General features: G+C 38.4%; 2 protein-coding genes and 1 pseudogene across 3 annotated transcripts in view; all 3 read left to right on the top strand.

The window, feature by feature from the left end:
* The window catches only part of LOC131330393 (subtilisin-like protease SBT1.8), a 52,181-nt gene that overhangs the window by 8,396 nt on the left and 21,663 nt on the right, over nt 1-22,122 (top strand). The window lies entirely within an intron of this gene.
* On the top strand, nt 6,035-11,099 carry LOC131330201 (uncharacterized). 2 transcript variants are annotated; one of them, XM_058363698.1, is made up of 3 exons: nt 6,035-6,398; nt 7,726-7,875; nt 8,106-8,423. In XM_058363698.1, the coding sequence occupies exons 1-3, from the start codon at nt 6,387-6,389 to the stop codon at nt 8,295-8,297; spliced, it is 354 nt and encodes a 117-aa protein (XP_058219681.1). In that variant the 5' UTR covers nt 6,035-6,386; the 3' UTR covers nt 8,298-8,423. The 2 variants fall into 2 exon arrangements, with proteins under 2 accessions (XP_058219681.1, XP_058219682.1); XM_058363699.1 differs by having other exon boundaries at nt 6,372-6,392; nt 8,106-11,099.
* On the top strand, nt 8,634-11,099 carry LOC131330192 (uncharacterized TPR repeat-containing protein At1g05150-like; annotated as a pseudogene).

Here is a 22,122-nt window from a genome sequence, read left to right as displayed (position 1 = left end):
TGCTTTTGCAAAATATAATTGTAGGCCCTCGGAGGGGTACGAGAAGAGCACCGAAGCAAAGAGGGAGGGCATCCTTCCCAAAACTTGTAATGACTGTGGATGAATGCCGACCATGCCAATTTGGAGCGATCATGGATCCTGCAGCCAGCCTCATGACATGAAAAAATAAGAAAGAATTTTAATAATATTTGTTCTGCTTGTGTCTCTGTGTGTGTTTTTTGATGGAGTCTATTTAGAATAAAACTAGTGTCACCATTCGTGCGTTGCGCAAACACACGTGCTCAATATAACGGTTTGAATTTGAGTTTTTACTATGTGGCCTATTTGAAGAAAATTAATTGAAACTTTTAGTTTAGAAGACATGAAAATGATACACTCAACTTCAACAAGTTTATGGACAGTAAACTTATGACTTTGAGAAACCAAACTTGTCAAGTTGATTTTCTCATTCTCCTCCTTCAGTGAATTAACCTACTAACTCATTACTCCTCCATATCCTGCTGATGTATAAATTACTCTGATGAAAGAAAAAAAAAAATCTCCTGAGAGTGAGGCCTCTTTCCGAACGCCAAATAAGTACTTATTTTTTAATAAGACAATTTCAAGCTAAAAAATAATGAGTTTATTGAAATTTAAAAATATGCAATATGGAACTTGTTTGAAAGATATCATTGAGACTTTTAATATAGTGCAAAAAAAAATCAAAAAATTATTTTTCATTTATATTATTTTTGAGTTTAAAAATATTAAATAAATACTTATTTTTTAAAAAGATATTCTGAAACGGGCTTTTGACTCTTTCCTGCTTCCGATGGCGGCTGGCTTGGAAGTGGACTTGCGACTTTACCATTGCCACGGGAAAAAATCTGTTTGGTAGTATGGCCGCAACAATATTCCTTGATACCCCCAAAAAACAGAACAAAAGCAAACAAAGCAATTCTTTCGTTTTTGGCAGATATGCGATAGACCCAAGCACAGTGAGCCTCAGCGCTAGTGTTGCACCACGGGTGATGTAAGTATCTTGTTTAATTAGTTTTTTCTTTAAATAACCATGGTAGAATAACTATTGAATTATAATTGGTGGCCCTTATATAGAGGGGCGCTATTTTGCAAGCCTTGTAAAATGCTGTCGACTAATACCACTTTAGTATAACAGATTGTGAAATTTATGTTTTTGCAAAATATAGTTGTAGGCCCTCGAAGGGGTCCGAGAAGAGCACCGAAGCAGAGAGGGAGTGCATCCTTCTCAAAACTCGTAGGGCTTGTTCGTTTTTTAGTTTTTGGATTTGGATTTGTAACGATTAGGGTAGAGAGAAAGGGGTAATGATTGAAGTAATGATTGGAGAGAGATAAAAATAAAAATAAAAGTAGTGGTTGGAGATAGGGATAATGAATAGATGTTGGAGTACAATAATAATTTAGAATCCCAATCCTAAATACCCAGCCGAACAAGCCCGTAATGACTGTGGACGAATGCCGACCATGCCAATTTGGAGCGATCATGGATCATGCAGCTAGCCTCATGACATGAAAAAATAAGAACGAACTTTAATATTTGTTCTGCTTGTGTCTCTGTGTGTGTTTTTTGATGGAATCTATTTAGAATAAAACTAGTGTAATCATTCGTGCGTTACACAAACACGTGTGCTCAATATAATGGTTCGAATTTGAGTTTTTACTATGTGGCTTATTCAAGAAAATTAATTGAAACTTTTAGTTTAGAAGACATGAAAATGATACAATCAACTTCATCAAGTTTGTGGACAGTTAACTTATGACTTTGAGAACCAAAATTCTAACTTCACACCCACTTACACACTCATTTATACACCCCCACTCATAATAGAGGTGAGGCCCTCCCACACATTATGTGTATAGTGTGTGCGGGCTCCACCCTTATTGTGCGTGGGGGTGTGTAAATGGGTGTGTGTTTGGGTGTGGAGGTAGAATGATTGCTTTGAGAAACCAAGCTTGTCAAGTTGATTTTCTTGGTCTCCTCCCTCGGTGAATTAACCTACTAACTCACTAACTCCCCCATATCTCGATGATGAATAAAGTTTGACAAAAGAAAAAAAAAAAACTCTCCGGAGAGTGAGGCCTTGTTCCCGAATGTCAAATAAATACTTATTTTTTAATAAGACAATTTCAAGCTCAAAAATGATGGATTTATTGAAATTTAAAAATATGCAATATGAATCTTGTTTGAAAGATCTCATTGAGATCTTTAATACGGTGCAAAAAAATTTAAAAAATTATTTTTTATTTATATTATTTTTAAGTTTAAAAATATAAAATAAGTACTTATTTTATAAAAAGATGTTCTGAAACGGGCTTTGACTCTTTCCTGCTACGGATGGCGACTGGCTTGGAAGTGGACTTGTGAAATTGCCACGGGAAAAAATCTGTTAATTATATATGGCCGCAACATTCCTTGGCACCCCCAAAAAAAGAACAAAAGCAAACAAAGCTATTCCTTTTTTTTTTTTTTTTGTGTTCAAACGAAAACTTGCAAACAAAGCTACTCAAAGCCCCCATATGGTAAGAGCCAGAGATATGGCTGAAACTGAAAGTATCCATCAACTTTTTCTTTTAGAAAAAAATATCCTGGAAAGTGGAAACGGTGCACGGATACAGTTGAAAAGCATCCGTCAATCTTACCGTGGGTCAGCTTTCCTTCCGAAGATCGTGCAGTTTAATCTGAATCGTTCATTTTGAAAATCAATGGTTCAAATTTGCTGAATCGATTACTAGTAATAAAAGATTTTACCGATCACAACAAATTTGGACCATTAAAGATATCATCCATCGATTGAGATCACTTGGATGGCACATATCTGCAGGACTTGCATACAAGCCAGATTTTTTCCTTCCACCCCCATCTTGAAGAAGTACCCGGCAGCTGAGGCAAGCTTTTGGGTGCATCAAACCCAAGGATTATCCAGAAGGTTACATCTCCATTCTCTTCATTGATACTCCAAAAAGAGTAGAAGCGGGAAATGGGGTACCTCGTCAACTACCATTGAATGCATCCTATGAGTGAGAGTTCGAAAATGGGTCCAAGTGATCTTGAAACGAAAGCCAAGGAATTGAAAGAAAGAGAATAAATTTTATCTGCCACCGGTGTAAAATCTCATTTTTTTTACCACCGTTTATTATGGGTCCTATCAAGTGTTTATTGTTGTAATTTACACCATTCATACTTTAAGACCTGCAATATAATATTGCCATGCAAAAAATCAACTTGATCGGAAGCTAATAAATATGTCAAAATTTGAATTTTAGTTTATAAAAAGAACAATTTGATTTCTGTCAATAATGATAAAATAGGACGAGAATTTCATAAAGAAAAAAATGAGCCTTAGGAATCCTTGTCCCATTCGGAGGGATATACTAGTACGATTATCCCCCACTTGCGAGGTTTAGGTAAAGGTCTTACTCTATTCCTAAAGTCAAGAATAGCGGCTTGAGGAAAACAGCTTCCCTTCCTTACTTTAGCTTTTATTTTTATTTATTTTATAAAGTAAAATTCAATTTTAATACTCCTATTGATGTTCGATCAAGTTTATTTTTTATATGGATACACTACTATATAGGATTTATAAGATGAATGATTTACATCAATAATAAATACACGATAAAAACAAAAAATGTGGTGGTGGAAAAGTGAGATTTTTTATGGCAGCAGGTGGAAGAATTTAATCTCTTGAAAGAAAGGAAAAAAACATGGGAAAAAATCTGACCAAATAAGGTACTAGATAATATAGTAAATTAAGCGACAAGCTACACCAAACCTCCACTACAGACTGGTCAAAAAAAAAACCTCCACAGAGCTACTCTCGCCACGAATTTTTCGCCCAATGGCATGAAAAGCACATGTATCCCAACAAGAGGTTTAATATTTCTCTGCTTTCCCCAGCCTAGTCACCATTAGAAACACAAACGTTACAGTAGAACGCAGAATTTGTATTCAGATGAGGTGAGGCGCGATGAGCAAGACACGTCTGTCATGTCCGTTGAGAAGAACGATGTTAAATATTTATAGAATTGTAAACTGCATAAGTTTGATTAGGTGCATGACTTTGATTACAGGTTTATATATATGATTGCAAAAGGACTAGCATTGGAGTTCAGTTTGTGCTAGCTAGAGAAAGCGAAGGTATTTGGACCGGAAAAAATATAATGAGGCAATCTTTTAGGGACCTTAAGAGAAATAATACCTCCAAGTTTCCTCTTGAAATGAAAGACAGAACAGATCCTCAGGAACATTTTTTTTATGAAAATTAACAAAATTCGTGTGAAGATAACAATGACATAGGAAAAATGGTTACCACTTTGAAGATGATATAAGACTATTGACTTGGAGCCTCAAGAACTTCACATTTTCTATAATTTCGTTAAGCATGGTAGTCGTATCCGTCTCCAAAAAGTTTTAATGGATTAATGCTAATTCCGTGTAAAGTCTACCAAAATTTGTTTACTTGAGCTACAGCTTCTGTAAAAAGTGAGTAGCTAAAGAAAAGTAAGCTATAATGTATCACACATAATTCATAATTAAAGGGGGGATCAAATTGGAAAATATCTTAATTTTCACATGGCGTTCAATATGCACGAGTATTTAAAAAGATGCAACTGGTAAAGCAATGTTATCATAAACCGACTCATAATCAAAAAAAAAAAACATGACAAAGATAAAGTCACACAATAGTATATGAATGTGTAAAGTAAATATTTATATTTATTTTCATCCACTCCAGTCAAATAATAAAACTGATTTAGGTTATCAGTCCTTTGTATGAATAAGCTGGCTTAAATTAAGGCACAACGTAGCAGGAAAGAAATGATAGAAGGGCACTAACCAAGGTATTGGGATCAAAGGCAATTACTATGGTTGGTTTGATTTATTGACTTAGGATTTGACTTTGTTATTAGTGTTTTCTAACAAGCCTCACAACAGGAAACACAGAGAACCATGAGGTTATTAACGGTCTTGGAAAAGTATGAGTGCTACATTGCTCAGACAATGTCAAAAATGTATATTATGGAAGATAAGAGTAATAATGGCATATCTTGATTCACAGATAAATAACACTCTCATTCAAAATGAACCTCAATAAGCTTACCTATCAATTTTTTCTTTGATTGCAGGATCTATCTCATCATCTTCAAACTCAACATCAAGAGCAAATCTATCATCTTTAGCATCTTGTACCTTAAACATCGCACAATCATGATAATGAATCGTAGCAATCATAACATAATGAATCAAGACTGTTAAACTCCAGTAACATGTAAAAGACAAAAGCAACTTCACATCTATTATGTGTTCCTCTTCTCTCTCCTCTTTAAAAAAAGAAGTAAGAGGAGACTAAATAACAAAGCGAGGAAATAGGTACAAATACAAAAGTAATGCAGTGGTTGCTTTTCGTAGCAAGTTTCCTTAACTACGTAAATCTCAGTGTAACTTTACTTGTTTCAAGGATATATCCTAACCTTATACACGAAGAATCACTTTGGCAATTACTTAAATCGGTAGCCAATTTCTGGTCGATTTGGACAATTTTGCCCCTCGATTGGGCAGCCCACAAGCTTAACCGGTTGGGCGTAATTGTAACTTCATGCCCTCTCTGTAAATATGTATAATCCATTAAGGTTCAATGAAAGGACTTCATTGAGGAATCTTTCTTAAACCATGAATTCTGCTGTAGTCATACTTCAAAATACAAAGAGACAACTAAAAAGTTTTAAACTTTCTCCTGTTAAAACAAAATTCCAAATTTGTCATACAAAAATTTCACCAAAGCTCTCCTCAGTTCAGAAAGTGTGAACGCATACACTTTCTGGTCAAAAGTCATATCCTTGCCTCTTCTTATAAGCTACCTTTATGGCCATGGACATGGAGTGGGTGGGAAGTAGGAAACCTCTGTACACTTTCCTTCTCAAGAAGCAAAAGCCATTTTTTCTTTTTTTGTACCTGCTCTTTGACAGTTTCTCTCAAGAACCAAAAGCCAATACAAGTCAATTTTCGTTCTCTTGTTTCGAAGGTTGAGAAATAATCGGTCCTCATTCCCCACGATCACTCATTCTCCTCCGATTTTGATTTGATTGTGTGTTTCGCGACAAGGTATAACGCAGATGATCTTCCAATATTATTGAATGCTGAGTAACCAGCTTTGCTATTTGAAAGCTATCTTTATTTTTACTTGCTATTCGAAGAGATTTTTTCATAGGTTGGATATTAAGTTCGATTGGAGGGAATCAAAGGAAGAAAATACTCATCTGCCTTGTTGTACAGGTAGTATTTTGCTTCCACGTCTGTTGAGCGACCAGAACCTGAATGGTACTAGCGCATGTATTTGTTGATGAAATTCATGAGCATGGCCTCATGAATGAAGGTGAAGGTGCAGTCCCTTATAAATTTACCTAGCTATCATTTGGGCTTTTACCACATCATTGAACTCTAATTCTTGACACTTGGCTATGTTTGGTAACACTATCACTTTTTTGTTTTTTGTTTACTATTTACTGAAATCAGTTTCTACCTTTTCTAAAAAAAAGTGAAAGTGAAAAACATGTTTGTGTTAATTTGTTGTTTACAAAAAAATAAGGAACGTAAACATGATTTTTTTCATCACTCCCCATTGAAATCAAGGAGCATTCAGCCGAGACAGAGCTAAAATCAAAACCTCCAGCGCCCAAAACAGCCGCCCGCCTAGCCTTGTCTTCTTCACTCCAAACCCCATCTCGCATGCATACCTCCACTTTCATCTCTACGCCCCTCCAATAAACAACCCCAAAACCAAAAAAAAACCTCCAAAATTCAATGCCCAGATGATATATACCCAAACCGAACAACAACAAAAATACCAATTTCCCCTCAAATTCTAAGGATTCAAATCGATTAGTTGTTAAAGAATATTGTATCACATATGAATCAAAGGATTTGGATTCTGAATCCAGCAAGTCTGTGAAACAAAGCAGAGAGAGAGAGAGAGAGAGAGAGAGAGAGAGAGAGAGAGAGAGAGAGAGAGCCTTCAATGGCCCGACGGGTTTGGGAAAAGATAAGGAGAAGGGAAAATAGAGGGGGAAAAAAGGTGGCACTCCGAGGACTCGAACCCGGGCCTCAGCTGGGTTAAGTTGAAGCGGAAGGTTGGGAAGGTTTTGGTAGCCGGATTTTCAATTTTGGAAGAAGTGAAAGTAAGCTTTTGATGCTTTCTCAAATTTTCAAAACATTGAAAGCTGTTTACATTATTTAGAAATGAAAGTAGTGCACCAAACATATTTTCGAATTATAATGGTGGGGCACCAAAAATCCACATCCCGGTATGATGATACTTGAGGTTTTAGCAATATGGTTTCTTTGTTTGTCACCAAGGTTTTTGTTGTTGAGCTGATTGTGGTGTTGGTGTTGGGGCATGGTTTGCATTGCAGTAATCCACATCAACTGAATGCGAAACTGAATGGAAAAACTGCAGATAATTTTAGAGAACTTCCATTTCTCTTGATACCAATCCTCGCCTCCTCGGTTTCTCGACAATACAAACTGCATGGTTTAATTGCTTCTGAAAGCCAATCTTTTGCTTTTTCGTGTCCTTTGCCAGAAAGATAATGCGAGATTAGATTATCTATAATTGGAGTGAGGTCATAGTATTAGTGCTTACAGTTCTATGAAATTGCTGCATATAGTTGAGACAAGAAGTGAAAAGTTGCGTTTGTTTCTAAATTCAGGGCTTTACGCATCCTGTGAGAGCAACTTATTCCATGAACAGCTGTAGATTCAACGTGCATCTCACAGATGAGACTGGAACTATTGTTGCCACAATTGCAGAGAACATGTTCTGCGTAACATCTCAATACCTGAAGGAGAACACACATGAGGTAACCGCCATTTCTAAAGCTACTCCCACATAGCAAATACACAATTACATTCGAACCTGTACAACTACATGAGGAAATACAGGGTACTTTATCCATTCAGGCGACAGAAAGATTCGCTAAACCAAGGGAATATGTTGTTCGGGTTTGTGCACACAACTATGGCACTCATCAACTGCGACAATGAGTGTTTAATATCCATGAATGTGACCTCGTTGATAATATCAGAATAGATAAAGACGGTCACACTCCTCGTGCATCAACAGTTCAGCTTGAATCACCACCACAAATCACGCAAGCAGCCGTTTCATGATGAAAGTTCAAGCGCTTCTATGGAAGATGACAATCTGCCACTAGCTGTTGCTTTCATGAAGAAAAAGGAGGACTACAAACAGCCCTCGGAGAACACTTTTTTGCGGCGCTGAATTGCTACATGCACCTAACTTTTGTGTATCCTAAGTATTGCAGTACCTTCTGTTAATGTTGCTTCTACTTAGGCTGTATATTTAAACCTAATATCATTATTGTCTAATTTTCTTCTGCATTGCTAAGTTCTACATTGCACTAGCGTCTCTTCACCAAAAAAAAAAACCCTTAGACAATGCAAGTAATTTAACAAGTCTAGCAACGAAAAAAACAATTGCTCATGAATTGTATTACCAATTTCAAGTCACAGCCCAAGGAAAGAAATTAAATGTGTCTAAGTGTTTGCATCTAAAATATTCCTTCTGTTATACTCCGCCTAAAATCAACAGGAAAAAATGACGACGAGAGGCAGCAGATCAGAAAAAAGTAAAACGAATCTTCCAACAATTCGATTTCAATCGAGACGGCGGCCTCAACCGTGAAGAAATGGGCGCCTGCAAATCAACCTGATTCTGGATGAGGTTTTCAAGACCTATGGCGAATTCATAGACGGCGAGAAGGGGCTGACCTACGATGGCCTCATCAGTACCTACGACGGCGACGGCGATCGCCATTTTGATGTCGTAGGGCTTGAATTGAAGCCTGATAGTGGAGGTGATGGTGTGGCATCTTTGTCCTCGATAGCCGATGAGCGGGCGGCGGTGGAGCCTGCGAAGAAGCAGCAGACGGTGGCGTGGGAGGCGTCGCCGAACCACGGGATCGTGTTCAACGACATATGGAAGGTGGGGGACGATTTGGAGATTTTGATCAAACGGTTGAAAGCAAAGCAAGTGTGAAGGATGGGAAAATGAAGGGTGGGGATAATAGTAATATTGATGTTTATTCGGATCCTGGGGGGTCTGGGGAATTAGGGCCAAGTTCTGAGATTTCATAGAAAAGGATAGTTTGGGAAGAATCAGGGCATGATGATGCTGCTTTTGTGAAAGAATTGGGTGTTTTGAGAACAAGGGCAGATGGGGCAAGATCAAGAGAAGAGGCATTTGATGGGCATATGGCAATTGGTAGGGTTTTGTATGAGCATCAATTGTATAAGGAACTAAGGAAGCTTTGGTGGGTTTTAAAAAAGCTTGTGAGCTTCAACCAGCTGATGTGAGGCCACATTTTAGGGCTGAGAATTGTTTGTATGTTCTTGGGAGGCATGGTGAGGCTAAAGAGGAGTTTGTTTTGGCTTTGGAAGCGGCCGAAGCCGGGGGAAACCAATGGTCTTATTTGCTTCCACAGATACATGTCAACTTGGGAATCTCACTTGAAGGTGAAGGTATGGTATCAGTTCTTGTGAGCATTATAGAGAGGCTGCTATTCTTTGTCCAACTCATTTTAGGGCTTTCATACTGTTGGGTAGTGCTTTGTTCGAAGTAGGCGAGTATAAAGCGGTTGTGAAAGCCTTGGAAGAGGCTATTTACCTGTAAAACAATTATGCCGCTGCCCATTGCGACTTGGCTTTGGCTTTGCACGCGATGGGTGATGATGAGAATGCAATTAAGGAGTTTCAAAAGGCTATTGATTTGAAACCTGGTCATGTGGATGCTTTGTATAATTTGGGTGGGCTTTATATGGATATGGGTAGGTATCAGAGAGCTTTGGAGATGTATACTAGGGTTTTGGCTGTTTGGCCGAACCATTGGCGTGCACAGCTCAATAAGGCTGTGTTGCTTTCGGGGTGCTGGGGAAAATGAGGAAGCTAAGAAGGCTTTGAAGGAAGTGTTGAAAATGACGAATAGGGTTGAGTTGCACGATGTTATATCGCACTTAAAACAGTTACAGAAAAAGAGGTTGAAAGGGAATGGAGGGGCTAATGGGGAGGAGGTGTTTATCATTGTAGAACCATCAAAATTTAAGATGGTTACTGGGAGGATGACATTGAGGCAGGAGTTGGCAATTGCTCTTGATGTTAGGGCATTTCAGAGGATAACTAGGTTGAGTCGGTTTGATGTTGAACTTTTGAAGAAGGAGATAACTGAAAACAATGCACCTGTGTCCTATTCTGGTATGGGTGTTCCTGAGAAACCTATTCGCAAGGCTTCATTGGAGGTAATTCTCCGCCGGTTGCTCAATTTCTTGAAGCCAGAAACTTTTGTTGGAACTGTTAAAGCTATAAACCAGAAAATCCTTTCTGTATTGGATGAATCAGAGTCGGGTAGAGTGGATTTGGGCATGTTTTTCGTGGTTCTTGCCCCAATTTGTGGTGGCACTGCTGAAAGAAGGAAACGGGTTACATTTGATGCTTTGTTATGGCGACCTGTTACATCAAATTGTTAAGGGTCATCTACATTCCCTCGCATGGTATGAGTGAGATACTGGAAATCCATGGGGAAACAGATTAAGCTATGGTGTCCTTTACAGAATTCCTTGCTATGTTTGACGATCCTGATTGGGGTTTCGGTGTCATGCCTGGTTTAGTAAAGCTTGAATAGGTGGATAGGAATCACCATGGTTATCATGTTTGCTCAGTTTGCCATTACCCTATCATTGGGTCGTGGTTCAAGGAGATGAAATCTCATTTCAGTTTGTGCAGTCAATGCTATAGTGAAGGAAATGTTCCTCCTACCTTCAAGATAGAAGAGTACCAGTTCAAAGAGTATGCAAGTGAGTCAGAAGCAATGAAGGATAAGTGCATGTGGTTCGGTTTGCATTCGAAGAGCTCCTCCCCTAGCTAGGTATGTTTAATTTAATTTTTTATGTTCCTGTAATATTCCCCTACGCCAATTTAGTTGTCCAGTGTGCAATATATAGCTCATAAATGTGTTCAGAGGGCTTTTGTGCCCTTGTATAATAAAATCGAAGTGGTCGTTCTAATGTCATTGTTTCTAACTGCAAGTGTAGTGATCTCTTGTCAGCTGTCATTATTCTTGTTATTCCAAAGAGTAAAAAGAGTTGTGTGGTGGCTTTTGTTCACATCCTTTGAGTTATGTTCATGCCTGGGGATATATCGTGGAGCTTAAATTTCTGGTGTGTGCTACTGGAAGTTCAGGAGCTTATTAGATTCTCCTCGGTCATTTGTTCGGTAGGGATTATGTGCATATGTAGTTGATCAATTTTACGTTTGGGAAGGTATATATGTACATATTGTGAAGCTTGAAATGTCTGTTGTGTTGCTGGTGGAAGCACAGAAGTCCATTGGATTCCTCGGTGATTTGATTGGAGAAGAATATGTGTGGAATCCATAGATCTCGTGTATTTTGAAAGCTACTTCTTTGATGAAGAAGACTACGTTTTCTTGTTTTTGAAGTTTTAGGCCTAACTCATCCAAATGAAGGCCCAGTCTTGTGTTAAAGCCTCTACCGAGGATAATGGCATTAAGGCAAGCTTGGTTCACAAGGTTAGAGGCTACTTCATCTATTGGCATTTGGCAATTTACTTTTAGCCCTTAGGTTGGATACCTCTGGAATATCCAACATTTTGTCAGCCAGGTTTTAGGTGGACTAAAAGGGTCCAGTCTCTGCTCAAGTCAATTTCTCAACTGTTCGTCTATCTCTATATACTATCGAGCTGCACATGTTGAGAGTTTTTGATTTCTCTCGGATCTCTGGTCTAAGCCTTGGTCAAATTAGTCTTGGGGTTTCGGCAATTATTACCAAGAACTAACTTTTAAAAGAGGACACTCAAGAAATGACCGGCCAAGAAGTGCACGAGTGGGGGAATTTTTTAATGGTCATTTGGTTTATTTACTGGTATAACTTTCAAAGGAGGACAGTCAAGAATATTTAATTTTCAGGTGGCATTTTCATAATCATAAATGCATATGGGCAGTGATTATGCCAAAATCAAATTTGTTGGTGTCAAAAATCACAATTAAATTTGCCATTAAATGATTTATTTGTAGCAGCGAAGAAGGTGTCGTGGTGGCAGCAGGAAGGCCCCTTCATCCTAGATTTGAACCGTTACAAATATTTTGGGAAATAACCACCTTTAATTAAAAATTTGATTTTTTTTTTACTTTTTTTATTTGAAAGTGGTTATTTTCCAAAATATTTGGGTAAAAGTATTTTTTTTTCTCAATTCGTCTAGTCGAGACAGATCAAAAAGTCAAAAAAATTGACACAAAATTAATGCCCGAAAAGGAACTGTAGTGATCTTGAATAGGGATCTTACAGTGATAGATAGAATCCCCATAAAAGTACCACTAGATCGAGCACCTGTGATTTCGTATCCGGTCAAAATCTTGGCTACAAATGCGAATTTTTTTTGAATAAGGTCAAATTAAAAGTTATGGAAAAAGTTAAGTGGAATGAGGTGTAAACTTGATTCCCATCGTTTAGAGAAGTAAATAGAGAAGTTTGGAAGTCAACAATGGCGGAAAAAATTTTCCAAACCCAAATCCACTAATTACCTATATTTTCAAACATTATTTTCATTTTTCTCTCCATTCATTATCTGTATATCCAATCATTAATCTCATTTTTCTCTCTATCTCTCTCCATTCATTACATCTATCTTCAATTATTACTCTATTTTCTCTCCTCACTGATTACCCAAACATTTTCCAAACCCACAACCAAACAAGTTGGCGGCATTAGTGAATCATCATGTTCTAATAGAGCAGAGTCAAGCACAAAAGTCATTGTTGTTTGGACAAAAAAGCCAAAGTGGCTTATTTTTTGTCCTCATTCAAATTTTTTTCGTATCACTTGGCTTATCATCATTTTTTTGGAGATTATTGCATCCTCATGACAAGAGGAATCTAAAAACTAAAAATTTTCGATCAAAATCCAATTTTTTTTTTAATAAAGACAAAAAAATTGGCTTATTGGCTTATTTTCGTCTTTATGTGACTTTATTTGGCGGGAAAGCCATTGACTTTTTTAGAAGAACAACCTAGAATGTACTGTCTTTGTAATGATATAGAACCGCATGAGTTCTCCACAAATTGAAACTCTCTTTTATTTCCAAACGATTTCAAACTGCCAATGCTATCTGGAAAACCACATATTACCGAATACTCTCTCCGTCCCATATTAGCAAAGATGTGGATAACAGGGGGGGATGAACTTCACTTACAACTCCTATGGATTGCTCGATGTTCTAATACAGGATCCTTTTGTAAGAAATATTTTTAAGGCCCACTTAGTCACATGGGTGATTAAGGGATTGCCCACTTTCATTATGTTTGTAGTTGTGGTTTCAGAGCTCTTGGCTTTCCACTATCCCTATTATTTGTAAGTTTAAGTTTCCATGATGGAGGGAAACTATAAGGTTTCTTAAGGAAGATTAATGGTCCCTAACCTAGCATTTTATAAGCCTATGATCTCCATCAAATCTAGGCAATCTCAAGTCATGCATAGGTTAGAAGACAATTAAATCTAGTGCGTGTGTGTTCGGTGTTCAAACTTGAACAACAATGACTAGAGGATAGTTCAATCATATTTCCGCTGTGTATACCGGTATGCGTATTATTTATTTTACACCTTTACGATCATTTATTAGAATGAAACACTATGTGCTTTGTGAAAGCTCAAAGTATAATGTGCTAATTAACGAAGGTGATGAGATATATCCGCATATCGAGCTAACCATATGGGGTATATGACAATATGTGAAGTTTGCCCTTTATATCTGTTTCAAAAGTCGTGCTATAGTTCACATTAAATGGAACACTTCCGTACTTGAAATTATGAAACACTTTTGTACTCAAAAATTTGACTTTCTTCGCACCAATTTGAAGGTATGGAAGAAGAAATCCATTTGCTAGCCAATGAAAATGCTATTTGGCATGTTAAGCTCCCCAATTTACATTCGTTAAGTCCGCAATTATGCTACACTAGATATGGATATGCTTCATTTGCGTTTTAGGTGCCAAAAGCCGGTTGTGATGATTTTCAAGCCAAACAACGAAGGTTAGCACCCGTGGATCTAGCTAGGTGAGGTGAGTGAGGTATGAGGCAAAACGGAAGGCCAACGGCTGCAGAAGACTCAAATCCATCCGGTTGCACCTCAAAAATGTCAAAACAAAGTCGGAAATTCAGCCTCCGATTTTTAATTCAAGCCATGTGTCCGGAAAAGATCTACCATCCAACGAGACGAGGTGCCCATCCAACCGGACAAGCCAAGATTTAAGCCTCGGTTTTATTTCCCAAACCATGTGCCGATCCATCCAACTAGACGAGATGGCCATCCTACTGGACAAGGCTCTTACCGCGCATTTATACTGCACGCGTGTGGGGTCTACTCTGGATCCTAAAAAACTACAGGAAAAATACTTATAAATTTTAAAATAATTTTCTATAGGGCCATGTAAAAAATCAGCTCTAACGGATATCGGTAAATATTTTTTCTGAATCTGTAGGGTGATTTTTTACAGGACTCCATAAAAGATTATTTTAGAATTTATGGGTATTTTTCTGTATTTTTGTGGGATCCGGAATGGACTCCACACGCATGCGGTATAAACGTGCGGTAAGAGCAAACTTTCTGTTTTTGTTTACATTTAGTGTTTTGAAAGGCTAACTTCATAGTGTTAAAATTAAGGGAAAATGACGTCTAGTGATGTGTTTTGATAATTAATACCCACCAAATATTTTCAGCATTAACAAATGTTCTCAGTATATTCTTGGTGGGTATTAATTACAAAACACGTTTTCAGCCGTCATTTTCCCTAAAATTAAAGTCTTGTTTGTATTTTGGGTTTGGGATAAAATGATTATGTTTGCAAGTGGGCCATTTAAGTGTGTAATCGGGTCAAGTTTAAGTTATTTTGTACTTGAGCTACTGGGTAAAGTTAGGCCCAAAGTAGTATCTATATATATGTTTCCCCATTGCTCTGTTTCCTCCCCGACCAAAAACTCTCGGCAACGCAGAGAAAGGGCTCTATATAAGCTTTTGGGGTCATCCTAACAATAATAACTTGCCTTGGAACTAGTTTAGGATACGTCAAGGTTAAGCAAAGCAGAAAAAAAAGGGGAACTGATCAAGGAAGGATGGTTTTCAATCACACGAACACGTAGTTCTCTCTCCCGATCCGGCTACGTAAAAATAAGCTGTGCCAATCGGTGATCCGCGATTATCATGCGGCAATATGGCTAGGAATTGCGAGTCCTAATTGTACTCGGATTGATTTGAATGAATATTCTTTAACCAAGTAAAACCAAGCTACGAAAGAGAAAAATGGATTCAAAACCCTCGACCTTTTTCCAACTATTTTATATAAACCCCAACTCTTTTGATTTCCTAGTTTTAAAATCCAAAGCTGAATCCCGTTTTTAAATTGTAATAGAAATTGGTTGTAAGACATATACTCTTGTCTCCGTGTAACGATACTTGGCAGAAGCAAAATGCAATTATTTAGAGTAACTAGTAGTAAATATCATTGATACAAAGTGTACTACCTTTTTTATAGTAAGTAATCAATTCATTATGCCCAAACAAAAGCATACAACTTCGAAGGGGCATACCCTAGTAATACTACAAAACATGGCCACCCCATACAAAGTACCCTTGCACTAGACACATTCTGAAACAGAACTACAACAGGCACATACAAAGTGTACCACCTAGCTTAGCAAATCAAAACCCAAGATCTTCGACTAAACGCGAATCAGAAACATAATAATACTGTACAGCAAAGCCATTAGAAGGGTATATAAGTCTTTTACTGAATATCTTTAACCTTTACGTTTAAAGTGAGATTAGTGGTTAATTAGTTAGAGTCAGTCGAGCTGGCATGTGCTAGCATTCTGTTGAGATCAGAGTGGAGTATAAAAGGGGTTTTGGCTCCTCATTTGTAATAAAGTAAGACAGATATATTCAAGATTCAAGAAGTTACGAATTGTGTTTTCTCTCTCTCTATCTTCTCTGGTTTGGATTTCAATCTTCGTCATGGTATCGGATCCCGCGTCCCTGCAGTGAGGAAAACTGGCTGCAATTTGCAGCCCCCAAAACGACGTCGTTTTGAGGCATATTTTGTTGTCACGTGAATCCCTCCTTGCTCTGACCGAACTCTCTCTCTCTCTCTCTCATCTTCTTGCATTTTCTTCTCCAAGTGCTCTCTCTCTCTCTCTCCTCTTCTATATAACTGTATTTTCTTCTCCCCAACCTAAAAATCTGCTCCCCTAATCCCCCATCTACTATGGTCATCAAGGAATCCAGAAAATCGATCGAATCAAATATGAAGAACCCATATAAATCTCTGCTTAACCATTCAATTAGTAAACTAGAGTGAATCTCAAGAACCCATATTGGCCCCATATAAACCCAATCAAATATCAAGTCCAAGACCAGAAGAGAAAACAACACCACAAATCTTTAATTTGCATACATTCAACACGGGATCCCCAAAAAGACATCAAATTCTTGTCATATTTTTTTTTTCCCGTAATAATCTTCTTATGATATTTTATCAAAGGTTTACTGTGATTGCTTTGGTCCCCCTTTGATTATTATTGCAACTGATGACTGATCATGTCTTCTTGTAAGTTGAGGGGTGAGTTGGAGGAAGGATCTTGGAGAAGAAAACGAAAAGGAGAAGACGGGTCAGAGAGAGAGAGAGTGAGTTTGGTTAGAGCTACTGGGGCCGGGGATTCACATGACAACCTAATACGGCCCAAAACGAGGTCGTTTTGGGGGCTGCAATTTGCAGCGAGTTTTCCTCACTACAGGGACGCGGGATCCCATGGTATCAGAGCCCTAGACGCAAGTCTCACGATCCTGAGGTTACAGATCGATTGTGCTCACCAATTTCTATCTTCTTCAGCATTTTCTTTGATTTTTGCATAATGTCTTCAACAGCGGTAACCCTACTTTCTTCTCTTCTGTTTCTTGTCTCTAATTTTCACTCGTTTGTCAACATAAAGTTGGATAGTACAAATTACTTGTTGTGGCGCATCCAAGTAGAAAATGTTATGCAAGCAAATGGATTTTATGAGTATCTAGATGGTACTGCTGCTTGTCCTGCTCCACAAATTAGGTCTACTGAAGGAGAACTATCGGCTAATCCAGCGTTTGCTCTGTGGAGACTCATAGATACTCAACTGCTTGCATGCCTAACAGCATCTCTTTCCCCAACTACCTTACCCTACATTTTAGGGTTACATCATTCTCATGAAGTTTGGGAGTCATTGTCTAACAGATATAATTCTCTGTCCAAAAGTAATGTCCAAGAGTTTAAGAGCAAACTGTATACCATTACTAAAACTTCTACCATGGAGACTTATGTGGATACAATCAAAGAATATGCTCAAAAGCTTGCTGCTGCAGGGAGTCCAGTTGAGAATGATGATCTAATTTTTCATACTTTGAGAGGTTTGCCTTCTGTGTTCAATAGTTTTAAGACAATGATTAGAGCTTTACAACAACAAGGACATGGTATTACATTTACTGAGGTGGTTACTATGCTCCATGGAGAGGATATTCAACTTCTTCAAGAATCCACCACACCTATGGATTCTGGTTCAGTTTTGGTTGCTACACATGGTCAAGGCAAACTGTCAGTTGGTTCTACTTCTTCTACTCTATCAGCTCATTCGTTGTCTACAACTTCTACCTCTTATAGTCATCTGAGTCAAAGCTTTGGGCAGCTTGGGATTTCTTCTCAGTATGGACCTACTCAGCAGTGTGGTTTACTTCAGCAGCTTGCTTCTTGTCCACAGACTTCATATTCTCAGTTTTCTGGGCCACCAACTATGGTTCAACAGTCAATGCCTCAGCAATCCATGTCTCAACAGCTTATGCCACAACAGTTCTTTCATTAGTCTTCCAGAGGTTATTTTAGAGGCAGAGGAAGAGGTCCACGTATGCCATGTGATATCTGTGGTAAGAGTAATCATTCCACCAACTATTGCTACTACAGACCACAATCTCCTTTCTCATTCTATCCTAATGTACCATGGAAGTCACAAATGCCTGCTCAGCATTCATCTTGGATGTCATTTAATGCACCTTCGATGCCTAACTACCCATATTCACCTGGTTTACCCATGTATCAACCATCAGTGCAACAAACTCCAGCTTCTGTGGTTTCTACTCAGTCTTCCACTACCACTATGCATCCCAACAACCAGGTTTTGCTGGTTTCGCTGAGACGTGTGCAGTTCCATATATGGATCAGTTCTCAGGGTTTTATCCCGGCTCAAGTCCAATATTGAATTCTGTTACACCAAACATTAAAGGACCAGCATATCCTCAGTGTCCTGTTCCTACAACAGCATATGGACCTCAGTTTTCTGCTCCTACATCAGCATATGAACCTCAGTCTTCTGTTCCTTCACCAGCATATGCCTCTATCAACAGTGCTTCCGCAAGTACCTCTCAGCCCTGGTATTTTGACAGTGGAGCAGCAAACCATATCACCAATAACTTGCAGAATCTGACTAGCCTTCAGCCTGCTACTGTGAATGATGGCATAATGGTGGCAAATGGTTCTCATCTTCAGATCTCTCATACTGGGAAAGGTTTGTTATAAACACCTTCAGTCCATTTCCAGTTGTCTCATGTTCTACATACACCTCAGATTACTCACAACTTAATTTCTGTCCATCAATTTGCTAACGATAATCATTGTTGTCTAATCTTTGACTCTTCTGGACTTGAAATCCAGGACAAGAATACTCACAGAGTCTTGTACAAGGGCCCCTGTCACAAGGGTCTGTACCCAATTCTGACCTACTCTGAGTCTTCTCCTGGTATTCCTTCATCCACTGCCTTTGTAAGTTCATCTTCTACTTTTGCTATATTGTGGCATCAGAAACTTGGTCATCCTAGTTTTCCTTTATTTCAAGCTTTAATAAAACAGTTTGACTTGCCTGTAACAAAGCCTCATTTGATTCAATGTAAATGTTGCAATATGGCTAAAAGTCATAAACTTCAGTTTCCTGTCTCTGAAACAAGTACTACTGCTCCTTTTCAGCTTATTCACATGGATGTGTGGGGGCCTTCTCCTGTCCCTTCTCATAAAGGTTTTAAATACTACTTATTAGTTGTGGATGATTTTTCCAGATTTACTTGGTTATTTCCTGTTCATTACAAGTCTGAAGTAAAACATGTGATTGCTCAATTTAAAGCCTATGTTTCTACTCAATTTCATACCACCATTCAGACAATAAGGAGTGACAATGAGGGTGAATTCATTAATCACTTCCTTCTTAGTCTTTTTCTTACTAATGGCATGATACATCAAACTTCATGTCCTCACACACCAGAACAAAATGGTCTAGCTGAGAGAAAACATAGACATCTCATTGAAACCACAATTACACTTCTTTTACAATCTCAGTTACCTACGAGTTTCTGGCTTGAAGCTCTTACCACAGCTGTCTTTTTTGCCAATAGACTACCTCATACTAGTCTTAATTTTCAGGTCCCTTATTCTGTGTTGTTCAAAGCTTCTCCTGACTATATGCGTCTCAAACATTTTGGATGTTGTTGCTATCCTTGGTTAAAACCCTATACAGCACATAAACTAATACTTAAGTCTTCTCCTTGTATCTTTCTAGGATATTGTGCTCATACCAAGGGATACAAGTGTTATGATCCCTTAACAAAAAGAGTTTATGTCTCTAGACATGTTAAGTTTGTTGAAACTGAATTTCCTTATCTTGATTTAACAAATACATCTGCTTCTTCTGTTTCTTCTTCTTCTTCTACCTCCTTTAGTGTTCCTCTTACCACTTTTGAGAACCTTGTTGTTTCTGTACCATGTACTCCTGTGACTTCTCTTTCTATCTCTTCTCCTGTTCCTTTGTCTGCTCCATCAACTCTTAATGTTCCTCATCATTGTCCATCTAGTCTTGAGGTCTCTTCTTCTGTTCCTCATTCTTCTCCTTCCCCAGTAAATCCTATTGTTCCTCCCTTACTTGAGTCACCGGTTGTTGACAATTCTACTCCTACTCTTGTTTCCTTTCCAGGACTACCTTCTGAAACTTTTGTTCCAAACCTTTCTGTTATTCCTCCTGTGCTCTCTTCCTCCCAACCTTCTTTATAAGAGTCTCTTCCCATTTCCAAACCTCATTCCATGGTCACACGATCCCAACATGGAATAGTTAAGCCTAATCCTAAATATGCTCTGAATGTTGTTGCTTCTAACAATACCTTACCAGAAAAGGAACCTGTGCATTTTTGTGACGCTGTTAAGCATTCAGCATGGCAACAAGCCATGAATAATGAGTATCAGGCTCTGGTCAAGCAGGGCACATGGTCTCTTGTTGAACCTCCTATAGATGCTCACATCATTGGTTATCAGTGGATCTATAAGATCAAACGTCATTCTGATGGCAGTGTAGCCAGATATAAAGCTTGTTTGGTTGCAAATGGAAATCAACAAACTGAGGGTTTAGATTTTACAGACACAATTAGCCCAGTGATCAAACAACCCACAGTTAAGGTGGTTCTGAGCTTAGCTGTTCATCATGCTTGGTCAATCAAACAATTAGATGTCTCTAATGCTTTCTTGCATGGTGTTCTTGATGAAGAGGTTTATATGAGATAGCCTTTGGGATACAAAGATCCAACTCATCCTTCTTATGTGTGCAAACTTTCTAAAGCTCTTTATGGGTTAAGACAAGCACCAAAGGCATGGTTTTCTGTCTTCTCTAGTTTTCTGCTTCAACAAGGGTTTGGTCAGAGTAAATCAGATTCCTCTTTGTTTGTTAAGAAGACTCCCACTGAGATTACACTGGTTCTGATATATGTGGACGACATCTTGGTCACTGGTAGTAGTTCTTCTTACATTACAGAATTGATTTTTGTGTTGAACTCTAAATTTGCTATGAAGGACCTGGGTTCCTTGAGTTACTTTCTGGGCATTGAAGTTCTGTATCATGGCCCTTCTGTCATCCTGTCTCAAACCAAATATGCCTCTGATTTGTTGACAAAAGCTGGGATGCAAGATTGTAAACCAAGCTTGTCTCCCTCTTCTGCTAAACCTGCTCAATTCACTCCTGATCCTGATTTTCAAGATGTTCACTGGTTTTGCACCATTGTGGGATCACTTCAATACCTTACTCTTACTAAACCTGAGATTGCCTTTGCTGTTAATCTGGCATGTCAACACATGCATAATCCCAAATACAGTCATTTTGTTGCTGTAAAACGTATTCTGAGATATATCAAGGGCAGTTTACTTCAAGGTCTTACCTTTTCTCCTGGCCCTTTGCAACTCACTGCCTTCTCCGATGCAGACTGGGCTGGCAATCCTTTAGATAGAAGATCAACAACTGGTTTCTGTGTGTTTCTTGGTTCCAATCTTGTCTCTTGGTGTGCCAAGAAACAGCATACGGTTGCACGTTCTTCCATTGAAGCTGAGTATAGATCCCTAGCCTAGACAGCAGCAGATGTCACTTGGTTACAACAGTTACTTGTGGAGTTGTGCGTTTGTACTTCTCAGCCTCCTGTCATACGGTGTGACAATCTTTCTGCTATAGCCCTTGCTTCCAATCCTATTTTCCATGCTAGGACCAAACACGTAGAGATTGACTATCATTTTATAAGGGAAAAAATGTTGTCCAAACAGCTTATTGTTCAACATGTGGGGACTTTTGATCAAGTAGCAGACGTGTTCACTAAATCTCTATCTGTGGCACGTTTTGAATATCTTAAGGCCAAACTCAAGGTTATTGACATACCCATGAGTTTGCGGGGGTGTGTACAGCAAAGCCATTAGAAGGGTATATAAGTCTTTTACTGAATATCTTTAACCTTTATTTTTAAAGTGAGATTAGTGGTTAATTAGTTAGAGTCAGTCGAGCTGGCATGTGCAAGCATTCTGTTGAGATCAGAGTGGAGTATAAAAGGGGTTTTGGCTCCTCATTTGTAATAAAGTAAGATAGATATATTCAAGATTCAAGAAGTTACGAATTGTGTTTTCTCTCTCTCTATCTTCTCTGGTTTGGATTTCAA

This window comes from Rhododendron vialii, chromosome 6a (assembly GCF_030253575.1).
Source record: "Rhododendron vialii isolate Sample 1 chromosome 6a, ASM3025357v1".
Taxonomy (NCBI): Eukaryota; Viridiplantae; Streptophyta; class Magnoliopsida; order Ericales; family Ericaceae; genus Rhododendron; species Rhododendron vialii.
The sequence above is the reverse complement of the archived record's forward strand: the minus strand, read 5'-3'. Positions and strand labels throughout refer to the sequence as shown.